Source organism: Hyperolius riggenbachi, chromosome 5, assembly GCF_040937935.1.
Source record: "Hyperolius riggenbachi isolate aHypRig1 chromosome 5, aHypRig1.pri, whole genome shotgun sequence".
NCBI classification, from domain to species: Eukaryota; Metazoa; Chordata; class Amphibia; order Anura; family Hyperoliidae; genus Hyperolius; species Hyperolius riggenbachi.
In genome coordinates, this window is record NC_090650.1 from 246,909,334 (window position 1) to 246,934,408 (window position 25,075).

At 42.8% G+C, this 25,075-nt stretch overlaps 1 protein-coding gene across 1 annotated transcript in view; it reads right to left on the reverse strand.

Annotated features, from left to right (window-relative positions):
* DROSHA (drosha ribonuclease III) overlaps positions 1-25,075 on the reverse strand; it is a 417,719-nt gene that overhangs the window by 256,804 nt on the left and 135,840 nt on the right. The window contains exons 13-14 of the mRNA XM_068236738.1: positions 12,372-12,541; positions 8,236-8,360 (exon numbers count right to left, since the gene is read on the reverse strand). Of these exons, the coding sequence (XP_068092839.1) occupies positions 8,236-8,360; positions 12,372-12,541 (295 nt within the window). The remainder of the gene's footprint in view (positions 1-8,235; positions 8,361-12,371; positions 12,542-25,075) is intronic.

Below are 25,075 nucleotides of genomic sequence, written 5' to 3' on the forward strand. Positions count from 1 at the left end.
CTATCTCAACTGGGGGGACACCTGTCACCTGGCATTTCAGCCCACACATTATCCCCAATCCGGCCCAAAACACTATTGCCAGGCACAGCAGCCGATAGAGGAGAATTTAGAAGCCAGGTGAGAGGTGTCTACCATATTAAAGGGGCATTCTGCTTATTTATGTGAAATGCTGTCTATTTATGTGCCTCATGACTGCTGAATTTGTCGTGTTGGGGGCCTCATGATTACTGAATTTGTCTTGTTGGGGGCCTCATGATTTGTTGGGGGCATCACGATTGCTGAATTTGTCTTGTTGGGGGCCTCAAGATTGCTGAATGTGTCTTGTTGGGGGCCTCATGATTTTTTGGGGGCCTCATGATTGCTAAATTTGTCTTGTTGGGGGCATCATGATTGCTGAATTTGACTTGTTGGGGGCCTCATGATTTGTTGGGGGCCTCATGATTGCTGAATTTGTCTTGTTGGGGGTCACATGATTGCGAACTGTGAGACTATGGAAAAGCTGAATCGTCATCATGAGACAATAGCATTAAACCTACTTTTTTAGCTTTTTAAAACGGAAAATAAAACTGGGAGGCTCTAAAAAAAAAAACCACATTTTTCAGGAGTAGGATGGATGATATTGTTTATCTTCACAGTTTATTTTCAACTTGGATTTTCCATAATGTTCATGTATGAGTTAAAACGTTTGTATGTAGTTTAAATTGCTGTTGCCACTTTGCGATAAGTGACTTTTGGGTTGCAGTTTGGACACTCGGCCTCCAAAAGGTTCACCACCACTGTCCTAATCTAATGTCCCACATTGCTAAGTTCATGTAAATTTGTCTCCACCCGTGGCCACACCCGCATTCTGGTCCATGGCCACGCCGCTCAATGGAACCCTCGTGTTTTCTGCTTCACCATTATTTTAAATTGCATTCTGTGAAAAGTGCTGCCAATCTAATTATCCTTTAATTGCATTTTTTTCGGGGGGGGGGGGGGGCTGCGGCTCTAGCAAGAACCTTCGGCCCTCCAACCTGGGGTCTGAAAAAAAAATGGCCCTCCATGCCCATGATGTTGGACAGCACTGATCTAATGGACCTGTCTAATAGATCCGATCTGATGGAAAATTGTACCATGTAGATGAGGCTTAAGAAGCATAGATAATACAACCACTATTTTCAACTGGAAATGCTGACAATATGGCTATATCAAACCTGCTACAACGGGATACGCAGAAATGCCTATACTTTTTATCCCGACGTGCCTCTTTAATTTTAGCAAGTGCAATTCTCATCATGTGTTGCTTTAGTGAGGGGTTTTTTGTCTGAAATATGGAACCCTAGAAGCATTCCTTATGCAAAAGTAGCACAGACAGGCTATAGCCATAAACCTTATTAGATTTACCGTATATACTCGAGTATAAGCCGAGTTTTTGGGACCAAAAAAAGTGTCCCAAAAGTGGGGGTCTCGGCTTATACTCGAGTCAGTTAGCCCCCACTATGCTTAAATGTAAAATAAAGTGATGGCTGCGTCCCCCATCACAGCAGCGCTGCATATTTATTGATCCACGCCATTGTTTTGCATACAGTGCCTGGTCTCCTGCTGTGTGCTGTGTCCCCATCAAAGCAGCGCGGCATATTTACTGATCCGCGCTGGGCATTTGCATACAAAGAGCTTGTCTCCTGATGGGTGCCGTGTCTCCCGTCACCCCACCATAGCTGGGCGCATGGCATATTTACCTTGGGCGATACACGTGGCTGCCACTCCCCGAGTGTCCCCGCCGGCATATGGAGAGCGGTGCGTTCTTCTTATCCTCTCCGGTCCACGCTTCCAGGAATCCTCTTTAATTGGTCAGTCGGAGTCTCATCTCAGTGATGCCACTAGATGGCATCATAGCAATTGAGACTCCAACTGACCAATTAAAAAGGATTCCTGGTCGGCGTGGATTGGAGAGCATAAGAATGCACCGCTCTCCATATGCCGGCAGGGACACTCGGGGTATGGCAGCCACGTGTATCGCCCAAGGTAAATATGCGCACAGCTATGGTAGGGGTGGGGTTACGGTCGACAGCACCCAGCAGGAGACAAGCTCATTGTATGCAAATGCCCAGCGCGGATCAGTAAATATGCCGTGCTGCTTTGAAGGGGAAGGGGACACAGCACACAGCAGGAGACCAGGCATTGTATGCAAATCAATGGCGTGGATCAATAAATATGCAGTGCTGCTGTAATGGGGGACAGGGACACAGCACAACAAAGCTATCACTTGTATGTAAATCAACAGGACACATGTAGCCATCACTACAGGTCCTCATTAAGGTAACAAAAACTTCCATAATGATGTCTGCTTATTTGTAATAATCAGTTGGCTCTGATGGTTACTCTGCACAAAAGTTGTGTTTGTTTGGAAAGTGTTCTATTGTGAGGAAATAGAGGATACATTGTAACCCTTTCAGGCTACAAGAGGAACTACCTGCTGCTGCTGCTTTAAAACACTGATCTGGAAAAGCACAAACATATTGCTTATATGGGATAGGTTCATCTTGTGCCACCAATGCAACCACTGACCTCGGCTTATACTGGAGTCAATCTTTCTTTCCCGTTTTTTTAGGTAAAAGTTGGGGGGTCGGCTTATACTCGGGTCGGATTATACTCGAGTATATACAGTAACATATGGTAATTACTGGTGTGTTTTTATATGCATTTCTTGACATCTTTGTTGTTACAAATGTCTTTAATTATTCCTGTTAGGTCTTATATCAAATATAAATCAGAACCATGTCTAATACATAGTAGATCACTTTAAAGATGCTTTATGGAGCAGCGATTCCATTTAAAGGACAACTGACCTGAGAGGGATATGAAGGCTGCTATATTTATTTCCTTATAAACAAAACCAGTTGCTTGGCATCCTGCTGATCTTTCATGCATTAGTAGAGTCAATCACACACCTGGAACAAGCATGCGGCAAATTCAGTCAAATATCTGATCTGCATGTTTGTTCTGGGTCTATGGCTAAAAACATTAGAGGCAAAGGATCAGTAAGAAAGCCAGGCACACTGCATTGTTTAATAGGAAATAAGGTACTTGTGTATTATCCCGTCTAGCAGAACGGACTCGGCAGTTAGACAGGCTGGAAAAGTGTGCACTGTGCTTCTTGAGAAGCTGATTCACCACAGATCAGCTGCTCCGTTCCATTCATCTTTCCTCACTGCGCAGTGTTGTAGCCCGTCCCGAAGTCACAGCACTTGTCTGTGTAAGATGTGAGTAGAGGGGCTGTACAGCACACTGAATGCAGTGACCTCCGCTCCATAGACAGCAGCCGCTGATCCCCGCTTAGGTAAGCTCTCCCCTGGTGGGCTGTGATTAGGGGAAAGACCCTTTTATAGACAAGCTATATAATTGCGGGCAGATTGCTGCAGGGCACCGCGCTGTACATAGCAGGGGGTGTGAGGTGGATCACCTTGTGCTGGTACTCAGCAAGTCCTCTTCCTTGTAATGTGATTAGGCCGAGTTGGTATGCCGCTAGAATCACTTGTAATTCCCCTCCTCCAGGCTGGAAGGCTTCATGCCCCTTTCATTATTGCTCTCTATTGTTCTGCGGGCTGATCGCTGATGGACAAGCCAACACAGCGCAGTGAGGAAAGCTGTGTGGAACGGGGCAGCTGATCTGTGGTGAATCAGCTGCTCAAGAAGCACAGTGCACACTTTTTCAGCCTGTCTAACTGCCGAGCCCGTTCTGCTAGACGGGATAATACACAAGTACCGTAAATAAATATGGCAGCTTCCATATCACTCTCACTTCAGTTGTTCTTTAATATGCAAATCCAACTGCTGCCAGTTAATTGGTACTTAAATAGAAACTCCGACCAAGAATTTAACTTTATCCCAATCAGTAGCTGATACCCCCTTTTACATGAGAAATCGATTCCTTTTCACAAACAGACCATAAGGGGGCGCTATGATATTGTGGTGAAACCACTTCCACAAGAAACTCTAGAGTACGTACTCTTGGCAGTTTCCTGTCTGTGAACCTTGCTGCATTGTGGGAAATAGCCATTTACAGCTGTTTCCAACTGCCAAAAAAGCATGCAGCAGCTACATTACCTGCCAATAGTAAAAATATCACCATGTAATAAAAGTCAGAATATAAATCAGGGATTTAAAAGATTTTATAATGGGCAAACACTGACTAAATCATCCTACATAATAAAACCCCTATGTCCCGGCGTGTGCCTCCTGTCTCTGTGTAGCGTTGTCCGTGCTTTTTGCTACTGCGCATGTGCGCAGAACGGACCCAGCCTCACAGAGACAGGAGGACGGGGCCAGGGAGCCGAGCGGGCGGCGTGTGAGCGGCTGGCCAGGTGTACGGCGTGTAAGCGGGCACATCATTAATTTATTTGTTACCTCGGGTTCACTTTAACCAGCACTTAGAGGTTTTGATTTGCTAAAAAAAAATTTCTCTACCTGGGTCTGAGGATATTACAATTTAGGGCTTGTTCACACTGCAGGCATTTTCGGCTTTTTTCGCCCGCGTGCGGTTTTTAAAAGCGCCCCCGGCTGCGTGGACAATGAATGTCTATGAGAAGGTTCATATCAGCGCGAGTCGTGCACTGTCTGTTCAGTAAATCGGTGCGTGTACCATTTTTAAAGAGAATATGTACTCTAAAATTCTTACAATAAAAAGCATACCATTCTATTCATTATGTTCTCTTGGGCCCCTCTTTGCTGTTTCTACCACTCCCTGTTTCTACCACTCCCTCCCTTCCCTGCAGGAAGTTTAAAAAGTAGAGTGCCCTCTACTATTTAAAACTTCCCCCGACAGGAAGTAAAGTGAAGCTGGAGCCCAGAATGGGGAAGAGACAGCGGAGACCGGGGGACTCGCGCCGGGCAGATCAGGTAATGTATGCAGGGGGGGGGGGGGGCAGCGGCAGCTCCACAGATTGTGAATCGGTTTCAAAGTGAAATAGATTCAAAATCTGTTTGCAGTGTAGGCAGCCAATAGATCACTCTTTGATCAGATTCGATCACAGAGGGATCTATCTGCTGGTCGATCTGGTGGCAATCAACCAGTGTATGGCAGCCTTAAAGCGGACCCAAACCAAACATTTTTTTAATTCAAAATATTTAGTTGCACCACTCTGACACATACAAAGATAAATAAACACTCCTTCAAGCCTATGAGCATTTCAGTGCATGATTTTCACCCTTCTCTTTTCATAACCAGGGTTATACATGGAGGCAGCCATTAGCAATTCCTCCTTTGCTGGACACCATCTACTTCACCAGTTTGCCGGATTCTGTCCCAGCAATTTGAAAGGAAGGGAGGGGTTTCTCCAATAAATGTAAAATATTTTATATTTGTCATCATGCATCTGAAAAAAGGCTGCTATTTATTATTATAATTTAGAAAATAGATTTCATTTCTGAAATCTTGTATTTTTAGTTTGGGTCCACTTTAAGACAGACCACATTAGAACAGGTATAGGAATTTATAGGATAGAAGAAATAAGGCTGAACATTTTGTTACAGAGTCTCTTTAACCTCCTTGGCGGTAACCCCGTGTGTGACACGGGGTAAGCCGCCGGAGGGTGCCGCTCAGGCCCTGCTGGGCCGATTTTCATAATTTTTTTTTTGCTGGACGCAGCTAGCACTTTGCTAGCTGCGCCAGCACTCTGATCGCCGCCGGCCCCCGCCCGATCGCCGCTATCTGCTGCGGCGCGCGGCCCCCCCCCCAGCGCTGCCTGGCCAATCAGTGCCAGGCAGCGCCGAGGGGTGGCCCGGGACTCCCAATGACGTCCCGACGTCAGTGACGTCGGTGACGTCATCCCGCCCCGTCGCCATGGCGACGGGGGAAGCCCTCCAGGAAATCCCGTTCTATGAACGGGATTTCCTGATCGGAGATCGCCGGCGGGGGAGATCCCCGGCGGGGGGATGCCGCTCAGCAGCGGCTATCATGTAGCGAGCCCTCGGCTCGCTACATGATAAAAAAAAAATTTAGAAAAAACTGCTGCGCTCCCTCCTGGCGGTATTTTTCATACCGCCAAGGAGGTTAAGGCAATTCCGCCTCAAAGGAAAGTATAGGAGCAAAATCGCTATTTTCCGGGTCAGAGTTCACTTCCTGACTTGCGTCAGGGAGTGAATTACAAAACCGCTCGGAAAAAAACGCTTTGAAAACCGCTAAGTACAAAAAACGAATCGTCCCACCCAAGCACTGGGAATCGGAAAAAAAAGACGCCTCAAAAACAGCCCAACGCGGATGGACACACGAGCCGAATGCAATGTGAACAAGGCCATAAAGCGGATCCGAGATGAAAAACTAACTATAACAAAGTAAATTGTCTATATATCTTATCTAATGTTTACACAGTAAATCTAGCTGCAAACAGCTTCAACAGTTTATGATTATTTATTCCGGTGATACAATGAGAGCGGCCATGTTCTGTTTGTTACATTACACACAGGCAAGCTGATCTGTATCTCCTGCCCTCAGCCTGTGAAAACTTCACTCCCCTCTCCTGCTCCATCCTCCCATATGCCTCTGAAATCTCTGGCTAGTAACCTCCTTCTCCCGCCCAGACTGAGCTCCCATAAGCCCTTGCTACATGGATCTGAGAGTGCCAAGGCACTCTGGAGAAGCTGTGGGCGAGGTTTGCTTACTTTATAGGGAATTAGAGTATTAAAAAAAAAAAGTATTTGGCTTGAGAAATGCCCCATAAACTATGAAAGGAACAAAATTATGCAATAAGTAAAAGTTTATTTCGGATCCACTTTAATAGGTATTTTCTGCTCAAAACTGTAACAGATGCTTTACAGTTTACTTCAAAATAATAATGATGATAATAAGGAAAGCAAAACTAGTAGCACTGAAAAACTATGCATATGGAGGATATTATTGTACTTATGTCTGAATGTGTGGAAGAAAGCAAAATGATAAATCCATCAACATTTACTGTAGATAAGAGTCAAAAGGGGTTATTAAAACCATATTGATCAGTTTGTATGTTTTGCTATAAGTTTTTTTTATTTTATTCTTTCTCAGGCCTAGTGCACACCAGAGCGGTTCGGCAGCGTTTTTCGATCCGCTTGCGGATGTGGAAACGCTTGGGTAATGTATTTCAATGGGCTGGTGCACACCAGAGCGGGAGGCGTTTTGCAGAAACGCATACTCCCGGGCTGCTGCGGATTTTGGATTGCGGAGGCGTTTCTGCCTCCAATGTAAAGTATAGGAAAACCGCAAACCGCTCTGAAAAACGGCAGTTCAGAGCGGCTTTGCAGGCGTTTTTGTTACAGAAGCTGTTCAGTAACAGCTTTACTGTAACAATATATGAAATCTACTACACCAAAACCGCTACACAAAACCGCAAAATGCTAGGTGAAACGATACAGAAAAATAAGAAAAAGCGTTTCAAAATCTGCTAGCATTTTGCGGATCTGCTAGCGGGTTTTGGTGTGCACCAGGCCTCTCTGTTTCTTACTGAATGAGAAAGAAAATGTACCCAGCGGAGAACCCATAAAGCTACCCACATTGATAATCTTGAAAGGATTGTAAAAATAAATAAATAAAACAAAAAACATATTTGATAAACATAGGCACCCCCTTTTTCAATAATTATTACTTAAAAAAAACCTGTACCGAAAAAAGTTCCCCTGGGGGGTACTCACCTCAGTAGGGGGAAGCCTCTGGACCCTATCGAGGTTTCCCCGTCCTCCTGTGTCCCATGGCGGTCTTGCTGCAGCCCCTGGAACGCACAGGCGACAAATCCGACAGCCTGTTCAATATTTACCTTTTCGGGCTCCAGCGGGGGAGCTGTTGCGGCTCTTCTGACGGAGATAGGCAAAAATAGCCGATCTCCATCGGGTCTGCTCTACTGCGCAGACGTAGGCCCGACGGAGATCGGCTATTTTTGCCTATCTCCATGGGAAGAGCGGATACTGCGCCTGCGCTGGAGCCAAAAGGTAAATATTTACATCGTCGCCGCTCCGGGAGGATTTTTTCCGCCGCCATGGGACCAAGGAGGACGGGGGAAGCCGCAATAGGATCCGGAGGCTTCCCCCACCCGTGGTGAGTACCCCCCAGGGGAGTTTTTTTCATTACAGATTTTCTTTAATAATTAACCGCATATACTATTGAATCTATTTTTCAAAGTTATAGACAGCAGTATAGTGATGTTGATGTGCTTGTTGTTAGGTAATGACATTTAAGATAGGTATCGATCATAATTCACTGCTTGACACACACGAAGAGAAACTTACTGCGGATCTCCAGCATAACTCAGTTGTGCAGGTCTTATGCCAAAATGTACAATAATAGGGAAAGTAATCACTTCTGGGTTAAACTGTTCCCGGTCAAGCTGATCGATTCGAACAGAACTAGGTTTCTTAAAAGAAAAATAGGGGGAAAAAAGAGAATTATTGAAACGGGAATTGGCACAACCCTCATAAATAAGATTTAGAAGGCAATTCTACAGATTTCACAGCTACATGATCGGTGCTGGCAACCATGCACCAATGATGTAAATAATACAGTGGGAGTCTATGGAAGAAATAAAAACTATTATTTTGGCTGAAATGGAGAATGGTTAGGTCATCTGCCAGGGTGTTATCACTGTCTGCATCTCACCTAAGAAAGATGCCTCATACTTTCTGCTACAATGACATCCAGGAAAGGAATTAATAATACAAATTAGATGGCTTCCCTTCTTATTGCTGTGTGAGCCCTAACTGAGGAAATGTACCCCGGATTTCTGGTCTCAAAACACTTGTATATCCAGCAGTCAGTGAGGAAACAAGTTCCCTGTGGTGATGCAGACAATTAAAACAGGACAAACTTTTTAAGCTTTCCGGCCTTTTGGGAAACCTCCATGCGCCCATTCATCTGTGAGCACTATGTTCCAATGTTGTTCTGCATGTTGTCCTCCTGGCCACCAGCAGATACTCTACGCATGTTCTGGCATCTAATTATACAATACAGTGTGGATGACCATTATTTATTACCAGTGTTTGGGAAGCACGTATAAACTTCTCATACCCCTCTCAGGTTGTCTTTGGATTCAACCATTAAAGTTTACAGCCTGTTGCTGCTCCAAAACTCTGGACATTTAGGCTTGGAACACACTAGCAGAGCTTTTCTAATTGCTTTTAATTTGAAAAGTGCTTTCTAATGTAATGCGATGTGTATGATCCGACTTGAGGCATATGATTTTTAGCAGGAGTTTTACAAACAAAAACTCACAAAAGCACTAATATTGATAGTGGGTCTAAAGCCTTAATCTGTAATCTCCGAGGGTTGAACAACTAATGAAATGTATAATCATCTGAAGAATGTACTGTACATAGGGATAATATAGTGGACAAATACAGGATGATCTATCGCTGACCCATCAAGGTGGATTGGGGCAATTGTTTACACACTACATTCTCTGCAGATGCGGCCCCAAACTACCACCTTGGTTGACATCATCTAGTGTGTGCATCAGCTTTTAAGTAAAACTGAAGTGAAAAGTTGGAAGTTAACCCTTAGCTATACCTGAATAAGAGAGACATATGTAACAACATGTCCAACACCTTGTTGAATCTATGACAGGAAGAATTAAAGGACCACTATTGTGAAAATCATAAAATTTAAAACACATGTGATGATGATGATGTCATCCATTCAGATGTATCAGACTCTTGGCGATTCTATGAGTTAGTTCTCTGCATGCTGTCCGATCTTGTACCATTTCTGCCAGTTGCCTTAAAGGACTTACGAGCCCAAATAAAAAAAAGTTAAGTACCTGCCTGAAATTTGAATGCACGAAGGACGCCATCCGCGCCCTCCGTGCAGTTCCGCCGGGTCCCTGCAGTTAAATCGTCCCCCCGGGTCGCTCCCGACCCCACAGCCCGGGTCGGGCTCTCCTGCCTCTAGCAAAATGGCCGCCTAAACTGGCCGCGGCTGCGCAGTCCACACAGACGCGAGTGCAGCTGCGCAGCTCTAGGCCCCCCCCCCCGATCCACGGTACAGGCTGTTTCCTGTAGCGTGGATCGGGGGGAGGCCCTAGAGCTGCGCAGCCGCACTTGTGTCTGTGCAGACCGCGCAGCAGCGCCAGCCCATTTTGCTAGAGGCAAGAGGGCCCGACCCGGACTGTGGGGTCGGGAGTGGGACAATTTAACTGCGGGGACCCGGCGGAACTGCACGGAGGGCACGGATGGCGTCCTCCGTGCATTCAAATTTCAGGCAGGTACTTAACTTTTTTTTTTTATTTGGGCTCGTAAGTCCTTTAAGCTCAATCCTGTGTCAGCTTTAATGGTGTCAAGCCAACACGTTCTCTGGCGGCCTTGTCGCATTTTGCCACTGATCAGTCCTAGCATTTGGTCTTGTGAGTCTGGTAATCTTGCCTTCCAGTGACATGTCTGGTCTTATACGTTCCAATACTTCTTTGATCGTCATCCTTGCTGTTCATGGAATGCGAAGCAACCGTCGCTAGCACCACAACTCAAAGGAGTCGATCTTTCTTCTATATGCTTTTCTTAGGGTCCAACTTTGCAGCCATACACGGTTATGGGGAAAACAATGGCCTGAACCAGTCTACATTTGGTCGTAATGCTAATATCTTTGCTTTTCCATACTTGGTTCATGTTTACCATCGCGTTTCTGCGTATCTGACGTTTTATTTCATGACTACAATCACCATTTCGATTGATCTGAGACCCGAGGAAGGTGAATTCCTGAACACACTCAGTATTTTCATTGTCAACTGTTATCTTGATATTGCCATCATCTACTGTTGTCATGATCTTGGTCTTTTGATATTCAGGTGGAGGCCGAACTTTGCACTTTCATCTTTGATTCGATTAATCAGATGCTGCAGGCCATCTGCCGTTTCTGAGAGAAGAGTTGTGTCATTAGCATACCGAAGGTTACCGATGTTCCTCCACCAATCTTCACGCCAATTTCTGATTCCTCAAGATCCAATTTTTTCATGATCACTTCGGCGTAAAGATTGAACAGGAAGGGGGATAGGATACAATCTTGCCACAATCAAGGGCTTTTTTATAGTTGATAAAGAACATATAGACATTCTTCTGATATTCGTGGGATTTCTCCAAGATCCATCGAAGATTCGCAATAGCATTTCTTCTTTCGCTTCTTATGTGGGATAGTCTTTACTGCTGTTTCAATGATGATTGATTGAAACTCTTGCCATAATTCATCCGGCAGTTCAAAGCTCAAACCTGTTTTTCACCTCAACTGCATACGAAGTTGGGATCTTTGAGACATCATACTTCTTTGGTGCTCGACGTTGATTTTGGCTACTAGCAGTTCATGATCGGAGCCACAGTCCGCACCAGGATACATTATGACAGCAAGCACAGAACTGCACCACCGTTGACTGCACAACATATAATCAATCTGGTTATGGTGTAAACTGCTTGGGAATGTCCAAGCCTAGAGGCGGCGCATGTGTTGCATGAACCACGTGTTCATGGCAAAACTGCACTAAGCGGTCACCCGCATCATTTCTATCCCCCTAACCAAACTTGCCAGCTATGGCCTTGTTCTTGGCGGACGACTTTTGCTTTAAAATCCCCCATTATGTAAATTATGTCTTTCTTAGATACTTGTTGCAGTGCTTCTTGGAGGTTGGAATAGAATTGTCCAATTTCATCCTCTTAAGCATCAGATGTAGGGGCATAGACCTGCAGAATTGTAATGTAGAGAGGTTTTGCACGAATTCGGATGGAAATGACATAGTCACTGATCGTTGAATAGCTTTCTACAGTGCGGGCGACTTGCCTGTACATGGAAACACATACAAATAGGAAGTACATTTCTTCCAGGGTAAAATGAGCCATAAATTACTTTTCTCCTATGTTGCTGTCATTAACAGTAGGTAGTAGAAATCTGACAGAAATGACATGTTCTGGACTAGCCTATCTCCTCATGGGGAAGTTCTTAGGGTTTTCTTTACTTTCAAAAACATTGCGTTCAACTGCTAAAAAAATTTGAAGTGAGCAGGGAGGAAGGCCAGCATCTTTGTTTAAATTATTTTCTGGGAGTGTCTTTATAAAGTATAAAGGTAATGTTGAGAATCCACCAATGAATAGATGGACTAGCCCAAAACCTGTCAGTTCTGTCAGATTTCTAGTACCTACTGTAAGTGACAGCAACATAGGAGAAAATAAATGCATGGCTCATTTTACTCTGGAAGAAACATACAGTACTTTTTATTTGGAAGTGTTTACATATACTTTACAATTTTCAGCTAGTAGAATTCTATTCTTTACAAACACAGGTGCACAAGACAAACAATATTTAAGGAAAAAATGTGCAAGCCCCTGCCCCCCCCCCCCCCCAACAAACAAACAAACAAACAAAAACAACATGGAAAAGCTTGAAGTCAAGTTACCATTACTGGGTTGGTTACAATCATTCCTTTGCATTCCTCTGCATATTTTTGCCATTCTAGCTCCTCCCATTGGAGCATGTTTGCAATCTCTTCCTCTGGAACTAAAGATTTGTTGCTTCGAAGCAAATACAACAAGACTTGGTGCATAGAGAGGACTTCTTTTCCTCCATCTGCAATGCATAATGAATAAGAATACTTTTATTTACAGATCCCCAAAAAAGTGAACAGCAGCAACACCGACAATGAATTACTTTGCAATCAGCTAATACTCCAGTTTGGCTCTGATTCATCTGTCCAAGATACCGGGAATGCATCACAAAACAATGAATATATTTACATAACTTAATGTACTTTCAAGGTTATGGTTGACATGCTCTGGAAGTTGTATTTAACTCATGGTGACCATTGCTAAATATAGGAAAATCTGAGAGTGCAGAAAAATATTTATCAGTGGTTCTGAATAATAATAATACAATAATAATAATGCATCATCAATATTTACAGAGCACTAGCATTTACTTTGTCTTTTAGGGTTTTTCACTGTTTTAATATAAAAATCAAATATTAAAATAATAACCACGTTTTGTATCATAGGCATATTTGAAAGGCAGAAAAATCTGTCGCATTTTGATTTATGATAGAAGCAAAAATAACACTAAGTGCACTTGTGTAAAATGCATTTTATATATAATAAAGCCAAGCATTAGAAAAAAAAGCATGTGTGTTTTAAAGATCTAAAAAGCCACTGGAGAGGGGAAATGTTGTTTTTGAAAGTCTGGAATCACAATATGACTTTGCTTTATACAATGCACTGGAACATTTCACAGCAAGGTCCATTCTGGTAACCTTTGAAATCTCATTTCTACTATTACTTTTATCCCACTGAAATAGAGTAGCATTGACAAACAAAATATAAATATATTTTATTAATGACTTAAATGCAAAAGGTAATTTTATCAGAAAATAAACTAGATGGAAATAAATGAGCAAATATGAATGTGGAAATATACATGTATAGTTTTGCCTCCTAAAGGACAGGACAATCTGTAGTCAGTGGGAAGCTCTGAGCGCAGCTTTCATCTTCCACATCCGTTTATCTGCACAGTTTGCTTTGTCCATCGCGTTTCTGTCTTATCTCACTGAGCCCCATTCTTGGGATGAAAGTAGCTTCCCTGACCTAACAACCCTTAAATCACATACAAACATATGCTGCACCTGATCTATGGAGCTGTCCTCTGTACATAATAGCTATGCATATGTTACAGCTGCCTAACTGTAACAAACTCATTTCCCCAGAGTAAAAAGAAACCAGAGACAGAAGCTTGTTATTGGTAGTACTGGTGACATTCTCTTTGTCTTCATTCTTTTTCAAGTTGTAAATGCCAGAGAGAAGAAATGCAAATGTAAAATTGTGGCAAGTGGACACACACACACACACACACACACACACACACACACACACACACACACACACACACACACACACACACACACACACACACACACACACACACACACACACAGTATATACATGCATACATAAAAATACCTATAAGCACATACATACATACATACACGCACACAAACAAACATAACAGAGATATAGAGGGTAGGACACAACTGTGAAGGGGTCCATACACCTAATGATTTTCCCGCCGATATACAGCAGATTCGATCACGAATCTGCTGTGAAATCGTTGTGCAAACATTGACCGAACAATCGATTTCCGACCGAAATCGATTGTTCTCGTCGATTCCCGTAGCTCCTGTCCGTGCGGAAGATTTTGCTCGATCGGCGGCGGGTCGGGAGTGCGTCGATAGCAGCATTCGAATGTCCGATGCAATACAGCGGCAATACATTACCTGTTCCGCCGGCGCGTGTTCCGGCTGCTCCTTCTCTGCTGGGCTCCGAGTCCAGCAGGCTTCACTTCTTCCTGTCCCGGCAGTAAGTTTAAACAGTAGAGCGCCCTCTACTGTTTAAACTTCCCTACCCAGGAAGTGAAGCTGGAGCCCTGGAGTCGAGCACGGAGAAGAAGACAGTGGAGATCAGGGGACTCGCGCCGGCCGGATCAGGTAATATATGCGGAGAGGTTTGGCTGAGGTGGGGCGGCGGCAGTGGCAGCTTCACATATGGTGATCGGTTTCATGCTGAAATCGATTCACAATCTGTTGCAGTAAAGGCAGCCATACGATCCCTCTCTAATCAGATTCGATCAGAGAGGGATCTATCTGTTGGTCGATCTGATGGCAAATCGACCAGTGTATGGCCACCTTAAAGGAATACTTAAGTAAAAAAAAAAAAAATGACATTTACTCACCTGGGGCATCCCTCAGCACCCCGAAGCTGGATGGTGCCCTCGCAGCCCCGCTCCGATCGTCCTGTCCCCGCCGGCGGCTACTTCCGGTTCGGCGACAGCCGCCGACAGGCTGGGAACGCGGCTGATTTTCCGCGTTCCCAGCCGCTGCTATCACTCTCTATGCTGCTATTGCGTCTATATAGACGCTATAGCAGCATAGAGAGTGATAGCAGCGGCTGGGAACGCGGAAAATCAGCCGCGTTCCCAGCCTGTCGGCGGCTGTCGCCGAAACGGAAGTAGCCGCCGGCGGGGACAGAACGATCGGAGCGGGGCTGCGAGGGCACCATCCAGCTTCGGGGTGCTGAGGGATGCCCCAGGTGAGTAAATGTCATTTTTTTTTTTGACTTAAGTATTCCTTTAAAGAGGAACTTCAGCCTAAACAAACATACTGTCATTAACCCATTCGCGTTCCTTCGTTTTCACTTGAGAAATGTTCACCTCCCATTCATTAGCCTATAACTTTATCACTACTTATCACAATAAACTGATCTATATCTTGTTTTTTCCGCCACCAATTAGGCTTTCTTTGGGGGGGTACATTTTGCTAAGAGCCACTTTACTGTAAATGCATTTTAACAGGAAGAATAAGAAAAAAACGGAAAAAATTGATTATTTCTCAGTTTTCAGCCATTATAATTTTAAAATAATACATGCCTCCATAATTAAAACTCACGTATTGTATTTGCCCATATGTCCCGGTTATTACACCGTTAAAATTATGTCCCTATCACAATGTATGGCGACAATATTTTATTTGGAAATAAAGGTGCATTTTTTCCGTTTTGCATCTATCACTATTTACAAGTTTAAAATAAAAAAAAAATATAGAAATATTTCATCTTTACATTGATATTTAAAAAGTTTAGACCCTTAGGTAAATATTTAAGTTTTTTTTTTATTATTGTAATGTTTTTTTTTATAGTAAACATTTTATTTGGGTAGTTTTGGGAGGGTGGGAGGTAAACAATAGGTTTATAATGTAAATGTGTGTTAATTTTTATTTTTTTTAACTTTTAGTTGTAGTATTACTTTTTGGCCACAAGATGGCGGCCATGAGTTTGTTTACATGACGTCACTCTAAGCGTAACACACGCTTAGAGCGACGCATGGGGAGGTAACAAGCCAGAAAAGGTGCAGCTTCCGAAAGAAGCTGTCGCTTTTTCAGTGGGGGAGAGCAATCAGTGATCGGGCACCATAGCCCGATTCACTGATTGCCTGGCTAACGAACCGCGGGCCGGGAGCGCGCGTGCATGCGCGCGGTACTACGTCCAGGAACCAAAATAGGTTAAAATAGGTTAAGTTACATTAGTTATGTAAATAGATAGGTAATATAATCTCTTACCCACCCTGCTTTAAAAGAACAGGCAAAGGTTTGTGATTTCATGAGGGCAGCCATCTTTTTGGTTGAAAGAAGGCGACAGGGAGCATGAGACACAGTTCCAACTGTCCTGTGTCCTGATCACCCCTCCCAGTTGCTAGGCAACGTGAATAACAACATAGGAAATCCCATCATGCTTTGCACAACATCAGGGGGAAAAAGCCCGGGCAGTTTTCTTTGATGGGGTGGAGTTTAGCTAAAAATGCAGCTAAAAATGAGACTTCTATAAGAAAAACAAAGTTCTTATGCTGTGAAACTGTTAAAGAAACACCAAGCCTTTTCAGTTTTGCTGAGTAGATTTTTAGTCTGGAGGTTCACTTTAAGGCAATGCAAAGGCCTTGTTCTCACTCTAGAGTAGATTTGTCAGATTTTATTTAACTTGCATTAAATGTTCAACAGCTATGTTGCTACTCATAGAATATAGTGCGAGTTGTGCAAAACATTCTGTTATTTACGTAAAGCTTAGTAAATGTAATTTGCACGACCTGCAGACGTTACATTTTTGGGAGATTGGTAACTACACCCCTAAACGTTGTCACACACAATACAATAAAATTAAAAAATGATCTGTTGCAAAGAAAAATGTTATGTTTTGTTAAAAAAAAAATTCTGATGAACTTTTCTGAAAATGTAATGGTGTAGGATAGATTGTAATTTCCTTGATTTACAGACGCAAGTCATTTTTTGGAGTGTTCAATACTTTGCTCCCATAATTGGGAAAACATGTACCATACAGTGGTTTGCAAAAGTATTCTGCCCCCTTGAAGTTTTCCACATTTTGTCATATTACTGCCGCAAACATGAATCAATTTGATTGGAATTCCATGTGAAAGACCAATACAAAGTGGTGTACACGTGAGAAGTGGAACGAAAATCATACATGATTTCAAACATTTTTTACAAATAAATAACTGCAAAGTGGGGTGTGCGTAATTATTCAGCCCCCTTTGTTCTGAGTGCAGTCAGTTGCCCATAGACATTGCCTGATCAGTGCTAATGACTAAATAGAGTGCACCTGTGTGTAATCTAATGTAAGTACAAATACAGCTGCTCTGTGATGGCCTCAGAGGTTGTCTAAGAGAATATTGGAAGCAACACCACCATGAAGTTCAAAAAACACACCAGACAGGTCAGGGATAAAGTTATTGAAAATTTAAAGCAGGCTTAGGCTACAAAAAGATTTCCAAAGCCTTGAACATCCCACGGAGCACTGTTCAAGCGATCATTCAGAAATGGGAGTATGGCACAACTGTAAACCTACCAAGACAAGGCTGTCCACCTAAACTCACAGGCTGAACAAGGAGAGTGCTGATCAGAAATGCAGTCAAGAAGCCCATGGTGGCTCTGCACGAGCTGCAGAGATCTACAGCTCAGGTGGGGCAATCTGTCCATAGGACAAGTATTAGTCGTGCACTGCACACACTGGCCTTTATGGAAGAGGACACAGCCAACATGTGGAAGAAGGTGCTCTGGTCAGATGAGACCAAAATTGAACTTTTTGACCAAAATGCAAAACGCTATGTGTGGCGGAAAACTAACACTGCACATCACTCTGAACACACCATCCCCACTGTCAAATATGGTGGTAACAGCATCATGCTCTGGGAGTACTTCTCTTCAGCAGGGACAGGGAAGGTGGTCAGAGTTGATGGGAAGATGGATGGAGCCAAATACAGGGCAATCTTGGAAGAAAACCTTGTGGAGTCTGCAAAAGACTTGAGACTGGGGTGGAGGTTCGCCTTCCAGCAGGACAACGACCCTAAACCTAAAGCCAGGGCAACTATGCAATGGTTTAAAAACAAAACATATCCATGTGTTAGCATGGCCCAGTCAAAGTCCAGATCTAAATCCAATCGAGAATCTGTGGCAAGATCTGAAAACTGCTGTTCACAAACGCTGTCCATCTAATCTGACTGAGCTGGGGCTGATTTGCAAAGAAGAATGGCAAGGATTTCAGTCTCTAGATGTGCAAAGCTGGTAGAGACATACCCTAAAAGACTGGCAGCTGTAATTGCAGCAAAAGGTGGTTCTACAAAGTATTGACTCAGGGGGGTGAATAATTATGCACACCCCACTTTGCAATTATTATTATTTTTTTTTAAAATGTTTGGAATCGTGTATGATTTTCGTTCCACTTCTCACGTGTACACCACTTTGTATTGGTCTTTCACATGGATTTCCAATAAAATTGATTCATGTTTATGGCAGTAATATGACAAAATGTGGAAAACTTCAAGGGGGACGAATACTCTTGCAAACCACTGTATGTGTGTGAAACAATGAACTACACCTAAATGCCCTACTGTCCTCCTTTGTCTACTAACTTCATAGGAATCATATCAGAAGAGAAATACTGAGAGTTTACCATTGCGGTCTTCTCTCTGCAAATGACAGCCTCTGTTAAGAACCATGTGGAATAACTGATTAGCAAGCATGTTTCATATGTTTAAATGTAGGCAAGATATAATAAACCTCACCATTAATCCCTTCAATGTACAGAGCTGAAATGAAGGCACTACCTTTTTTCAACAAAGGTGGCGCTTCACTTGAATAAAAAATATATATAGTAGTGTGCCAACATCACTGGCTGCCTGCTTACTGTTTGGCAGTGATTCAGAAGAAAATGAAGCTAGAGACGGCCTGGTAATCAGCATTTTCAAAAGGAGTTTAGCAATGACAGCCTCTGAAATCTGTAATAAAATTTGAAGGAAACATCATGGAAAGGGAGGTATAGGTAAACCAGATTTACTTACCTGGGACTTCCTCCAGGCTCTCCACAGTTCCGCCTGTACGCGGGTCGCCCGGGGTCCCCTCCGTAGCTGGTGCCGACCCGGTGAGGTCGATGGCTGTTGTGTATGCGCCAATCGTGGTCACGCTCTTGTCAACGTGAACGTTCTGCACAAGCACAGCAGAAGTACTGCACCTGCACAGAACGCTCCAGGTAACAGGAGCATGAATGCGAGAGGCAGCACCGTGCAGTAGCCGCCAACCTCGCCAGGTCAGCACCAGCTATGGAGGGGACCCTGGACGTCCCACTGACTGCGGAGCTGCGGCAAGGGACACATAAGCTTCCAGGGGCTGGAGAAGTCCCAGGTAAGTAAATCTGGTTTACCTTCTTTTCCCTGATGTTTCGTTTAAAGAGGAACTGCAGTGAACATTACGTAATTAATAAAATTACTTATTTTTCTTACAATCATATACAAAGTGACTATAGAGAACACAGGTGTGCTAACCCTACATAAAATAACCAATGTAAATACTAAGCTAGTTAGAACCCTCTATAACCTCATTTCATGTGGTAGCGCTGCAGTAAAAAAAGTCAAATTTTGATCCAAAATATAAAAGTCTGCTTAACTTCCAATACACAAGGCTCACCAGATGGATAAATCCCAACTCAAGTTTCAATAAATATCAACCACATGACGATAACTCTGCATCAATCTTGCCGCTAGATCACCTCAAAGAAAGCAACAGATAATAGTGTACCAAAAAGTTTGATTCATGTGGTCACGAGGCTTAGGCTTCTACAGTGTCCCACATCTGCCTGCCTTCTGATCCCCTCTCACCGCCCAACGATCCACCTGTGTGCCTTCCACCTCACAGCTTTTAAAAACCGGTGAAAAGCCACGTTCAGAAGAGCTCCAAGACTTTTAACCATTTTATAAGCAGTTTGTTTCCCCTGGAAGTGCAGCAGACTTTTAAATTTAAATTTAACTATGTTTTTTACAATATTCAATTATAAATTATTAAAGAGACACTGAAGCGAAAAAAAAATGATGATATTATGATTTGTATGTGTAGCACAGCTAAGAAATAAAACATTAAGATTAGATACATCAGTGTAATTGTTTCCAGCACAGGAAGAGTTGACAAACTCCAGTTGTTATCTCAATGCAAACAAGCCATTAAGCTCTCCGACTAAGTTATGCTGGGAATACACGTTTCGTTTTTGCCTTCGTTTAAACCTTCGTTTCGATTGTGCCTTTTGTCCTTTTCGATCCCGAAATAATCGATCGTACGGTTAATATCACCACCCACGGTTTCGTTTTTTTTTTTTAGATTCTGATGGTTTCGTTTTTCCAATGATCGAAGGCTGCAAAGAAACGAAACGTAGTACAGGGACGGACGGCATAAACGATTATATAATCGATCTGAACAGCCATCAAGCCTACCAATGGTTCGATTAGATGGATAAAGAGAGATAATATTAAACATGTTCGATCACTAGTCGTTCGTTTTTGGGGTCTATTAATCGAAACTATAATGAGATTATGACTATTTTCACATACGTTTTCAACACTCGATTCATTTACCGAACGAATCGAAGGCTAAAACGAAGGCAAAAACGAAACATGTATTCCCAGCATTAGTCGTGGAGAGGGCTGTTATCTGACTTTTATTATCTCAACTGTTCCTGGACTATTTACTTTTCCTCTGCTAGAGGAGAGGTCATTACTTCACAGACTGCTCTGAAAGACTCATTTTGAATGCTGAGTGTTGTGTAATGTGCATATATTATACAATGATGCAATGTTAGACAAAAAAAAAAATATATACCTGAAAATAAAAGTATGAGAATATTTTCTTTGCTGCTAATCTTCTAGTAATTATTCATCGTACACAACCAATTCACTATATCATATTTTTTTTTCGCTTCAGTGTCTCTTAAAGTCAGTGTTTGCCCATTTTAAAAATGTTCCTCTTTCTGAAATGTACCACCGGTGACCACATTTTTAGTCCTGTCAGATGATCTCTGCAGAAAGCTTGTTTACTGAGAGTTCTATGCAAGGAGGGAGATACTGCTTCTTTGGCAGTTAGAAAAAGCTGTTATTGCCCACAATGCAATGATGTAAACAGACAGCAAATTGTCAGGACCACACTAAGGGGGGAGTTTCACCACAATATCAGCCAAACACACACCGCTGATGAAAAATGTAAGATTTCTAGATTTCAGTTAGGAAAGGGAGTATTAGCTACTGATTGGACTGAAATTAAAGGGGCACTACAGCGAAAAACTGTAAAATTTAAAATATGTGCAAACATACAAATAAGAAGTACTTTTTTTTCCAGAGTAAAATGAGCCATAAATTACTTTTCTCCTATGTTGCTGTCACTTACAGTAGGCAGTAGAAATCTGACAGAAGTGACAGGTTTTGGACTAGTCCATCTCTTCATAGGGGATTCTCAGCAAGGCTTTTATTCTTTATAATGATATTCCCAAAAAAGGATTTAAACGATGATGCTGTCCAGCTTCCCTGTTCCCTACACAGTTTTTTGGCAGTTTGACAGAGCAACTGACATTCACTAAGTGCTTTTGAAAATAAATATATCCCTGAGAATCCCCTCTAAAGAGATGGACTAGTCCAAAGTGCCTACTGTGCCTACTGTGACAGCAACATAGGAGAAAAGTAATTTATGGCTCATTTTACGCTTGAAAAAATGTACTTCTTATTTGTATATGTTTGCACATATTTTAAATTTTACAGTTTTTCGCTGTAGTGCCCCTTTAAATCCTGGGTTAAAGTTCTTACATTTCTCATAAAAATAACCGGATAACATGGCTATCCAGGCCCACACTGAGCTATCTATGTACTTTTCCCATCAGTCACAAATATGAACAAATAGTTTTCAATGATAGGGGATTGGGACATTATCCATTTTAACATAATTAAATGCATCATTATATAAACGCTGAGATTTTCTTTGGACAGGCAATAATTGATACATATTGCAAATAAATCCCCAATAAGTTCCTTGTCTGGTGTAAGCACAGCCTTGGCATGCTTTTGCTATTGATTTTATGTGCTCTATTAAAAGCCTTTAGACATTATGAGACCTTCTGGAGAAACATTTAAGGCTTTTATGGGACAGTTATGGATGTATCCAACTAGCTACTGAGGAAATGGGATAAAGCTATTGAGCAAACAAAGACTTTTGGGAATACTTTAAGAAGCAATAATCTACAGGCATTATTCCAGCAATACCCACAAGTTATTGCCTACAGCCAACCTTGTGCATATATGAGAAACATATTGAAGTCCTTCATATTTCCAAGTCCACTTTTAAACTAGATTTCATTTGTCCACAAAGTACAGTGTATATTCATTAAGTCACAAGGGCATTACTAATCTAGTGCAACAATGCCTCCTGGTGCAGTGACATATTATCCACATTGGGTAGTTACAATATTAATAAAGAGGATGCCCTATATGAAAAACAATAAAATAGCTTGCATAAAATGCAAGTTTGAATTTCCCATTGTACACAAGCCTTAAAGTTGAAGGGGGCAGGAAGTGAGACATACATAGTAATGCACTTGACAGCACCATTGTCTCATACCACTATAGTTCCAGGGCATGATTTACATGGAGTTTGTATGTTCTCCCTATCATTGTGTGGGCTACCTCTAGCTACTTCAATTTCTAGTCACATCTCAAAAACATAATGATAAATTAATTGGTTCCCCTAAATTAGCTTCAAGTTATGGTAGGGACTAGATTGTTATTTCCTGTAAGAGACAGTTATGGACCCTCAAAAGCACTGCAGAAGCCCAATATAAATGTATAAGCGTAATAATACTTAGAGCTCGTATTCAAATTAAGGATCCTGCATTTGCAAACCCAAATTATGCCAAACCCCGCACTTCAGCTAGTGGACAGGGCCACGGGGAGGTCACTCAAGCCATGCTTCATGTGGCTTCGATACGTCCTCCTTCTGGCTTGGAAGGAGGAAGCATCAGTCACGTGAAGCATGACATGGTTTTCAACTGTACTCCCCCCCCCACGTGAATACACTGCTCCACAGGTGTGACAGTAAGGCCAATTTCACACTGCAAACTGGTGGTGCGGTGCGGCAGCTGCACCGCCAAAAACAGGGCGTTGGGGAATACCACCTTACTACGCGGTATTCCCCATCTGGCCAAGCAGAAAGTGACGCGCTTGTGGTCACTTTCTGCTTCGGGGTATGCCGACGTGCATGGAAGCGGAATGTAAAAATCCGCTTCCACGCATGAGCACCGCAACATTGCGTCGGAAAAGGTTTAAAAATCCCAGCGTCACCATAAACCAACATGACTTCCGGGCTGCCATAGATCACTGCCGAAGCCGTGCGGCAACGTAGTGATGGACCAGCGTCAGCTTGAGGACTTCCAGCGGACCGCACCACAACGCAGGTGATATTAACTACCCCTTAGGTTTGCACTGGAGTACGGTAGCAGTGCGTCATTCTGACGTACTGCACCGCCACAGTGTGAAAGGGCCCTCAGGGAATTCTGACACTCTGCACAAACCTTACATGTGTAATGTGGCTCTCCTGTTTACTGTAAATAACCCATATACGTGTTTTTCAATTAACAGACCTCTGGCAGATATTATTTATTTATATAACTTAAAAGCTTTAAATTGGCTATAGTGCCCCTTTAACTACCTTTCATGATTTCAAGATTCCTCAACTGTAATGTCCGAGCTGTTTGGCAACGAAAAACGAAGGAAGAAGAGTGTGAAGGTTTCGAAACTAGAAACATGCTAGTCTTTGTAGTGGCGTTCCTTAGCCTTTGACTGTGACGCCTGTGACGCCTGTGACATTCTATGACATTACCAGTGAATCCTTTACAAAGCTAGTGATATTTTAAGGTTTATTGCATTAGATGCTGTTGTAACACTGTGACCAGGAGAAAATTTCAAAGTCTGAACTATTGCGCTGCCTGAGCGATCCTCTTAATTCTAAAGAATGAAGTTAGAAAATAAGTTTAGAAGCAGTGGGTCAGCATAAGAAATACTTATGCAACTGATATACAAGATTTAAATTTATCGCTGCGCTAATTATAAATACAAATAAATATTTTAGTGTGAACTAAATGCTATGAGGCAAGCCGAAGAGAATAAAAATGACAGAGGCTAAGATTCAATTTATGCAATTTTTAATTTTTTTTTTTTTAAACTAAAATTTGCATTGGAAAGCATGCTAATGATAGTCCCTTACATATCTGAAAGTTAACTCTTTCAGGGTAAAAAAAAAACAAAACAAAACACAGCCGAGTTATTTGTATGCGTGCCACTGTACAAACACAGGGCCGGATTTGTACTTCTTACCGCCCAAGGCCGACTATTACCAGCCGCCCCAACCGAAACCGTATCCTACCACCTCTCTCCACACACACCAATCCAAACATTTTTGGGCCGATGGTGTCCACTATTGGGGCTAGTGCCGAGGTCTCCATGGCAACATGAAGTGAATCAATCATGTCACACGGGGCAACTGGTCAATCAAGCGACCTACAGGTGATGGGCGTGGTGGGAGCCTTCCACCACACACACATAGTCAAAAGTGGCTCACAATTGGACATTGGGTGGGGTCAGCAACACGTAAAAGTGAGTCCTGTACCCACTGCTGTTTTCAGGGTAACAGTGCTGGCCAATCAATAATTAAGAAATGGGTACTGTGAGAGGCTGCCTTCTGTATTCTGTACTATTTGCTGGTGCTGCCCCTGGTCCTTTCATCCCCCACACCAAGTGCGTGAGACCCGGCCTTCTGTAACTGCCTGCAGCTGCTGCTATGTCATTAGACAAGGTCTGGCTTTTTGCTAGTCACACACTGTTCACAAACATTTGGTTAACGGACTGCAGCTGCCTGTAGCACAGCACAGGCAGATGCCAGCTGGTACTAATAGTGCAGTTATCCTGACCACTTTCATTTGTTTGGACACTTGCAAATAATGCCCTGCAAATAATGCCCACTGTCTGAAGGCCGCCCTTTGTTTATCTGGTGCCCTAGGCCATGGCCTATGTGGCCTTGCCAGAAATCCGGCCATGTACAAACACATGACTACAGGGTATAGGGAAATAGCAAAACACTTAAAAAAGCTCTTTGTATATTGATTTCCAGAGCGCTTTTAAGAATAAATACATTGTATTTATTCATTTCCAGGTCAAAGAGATCACTTCCTGACTGAAGTCAGGAAGTTAAAATCT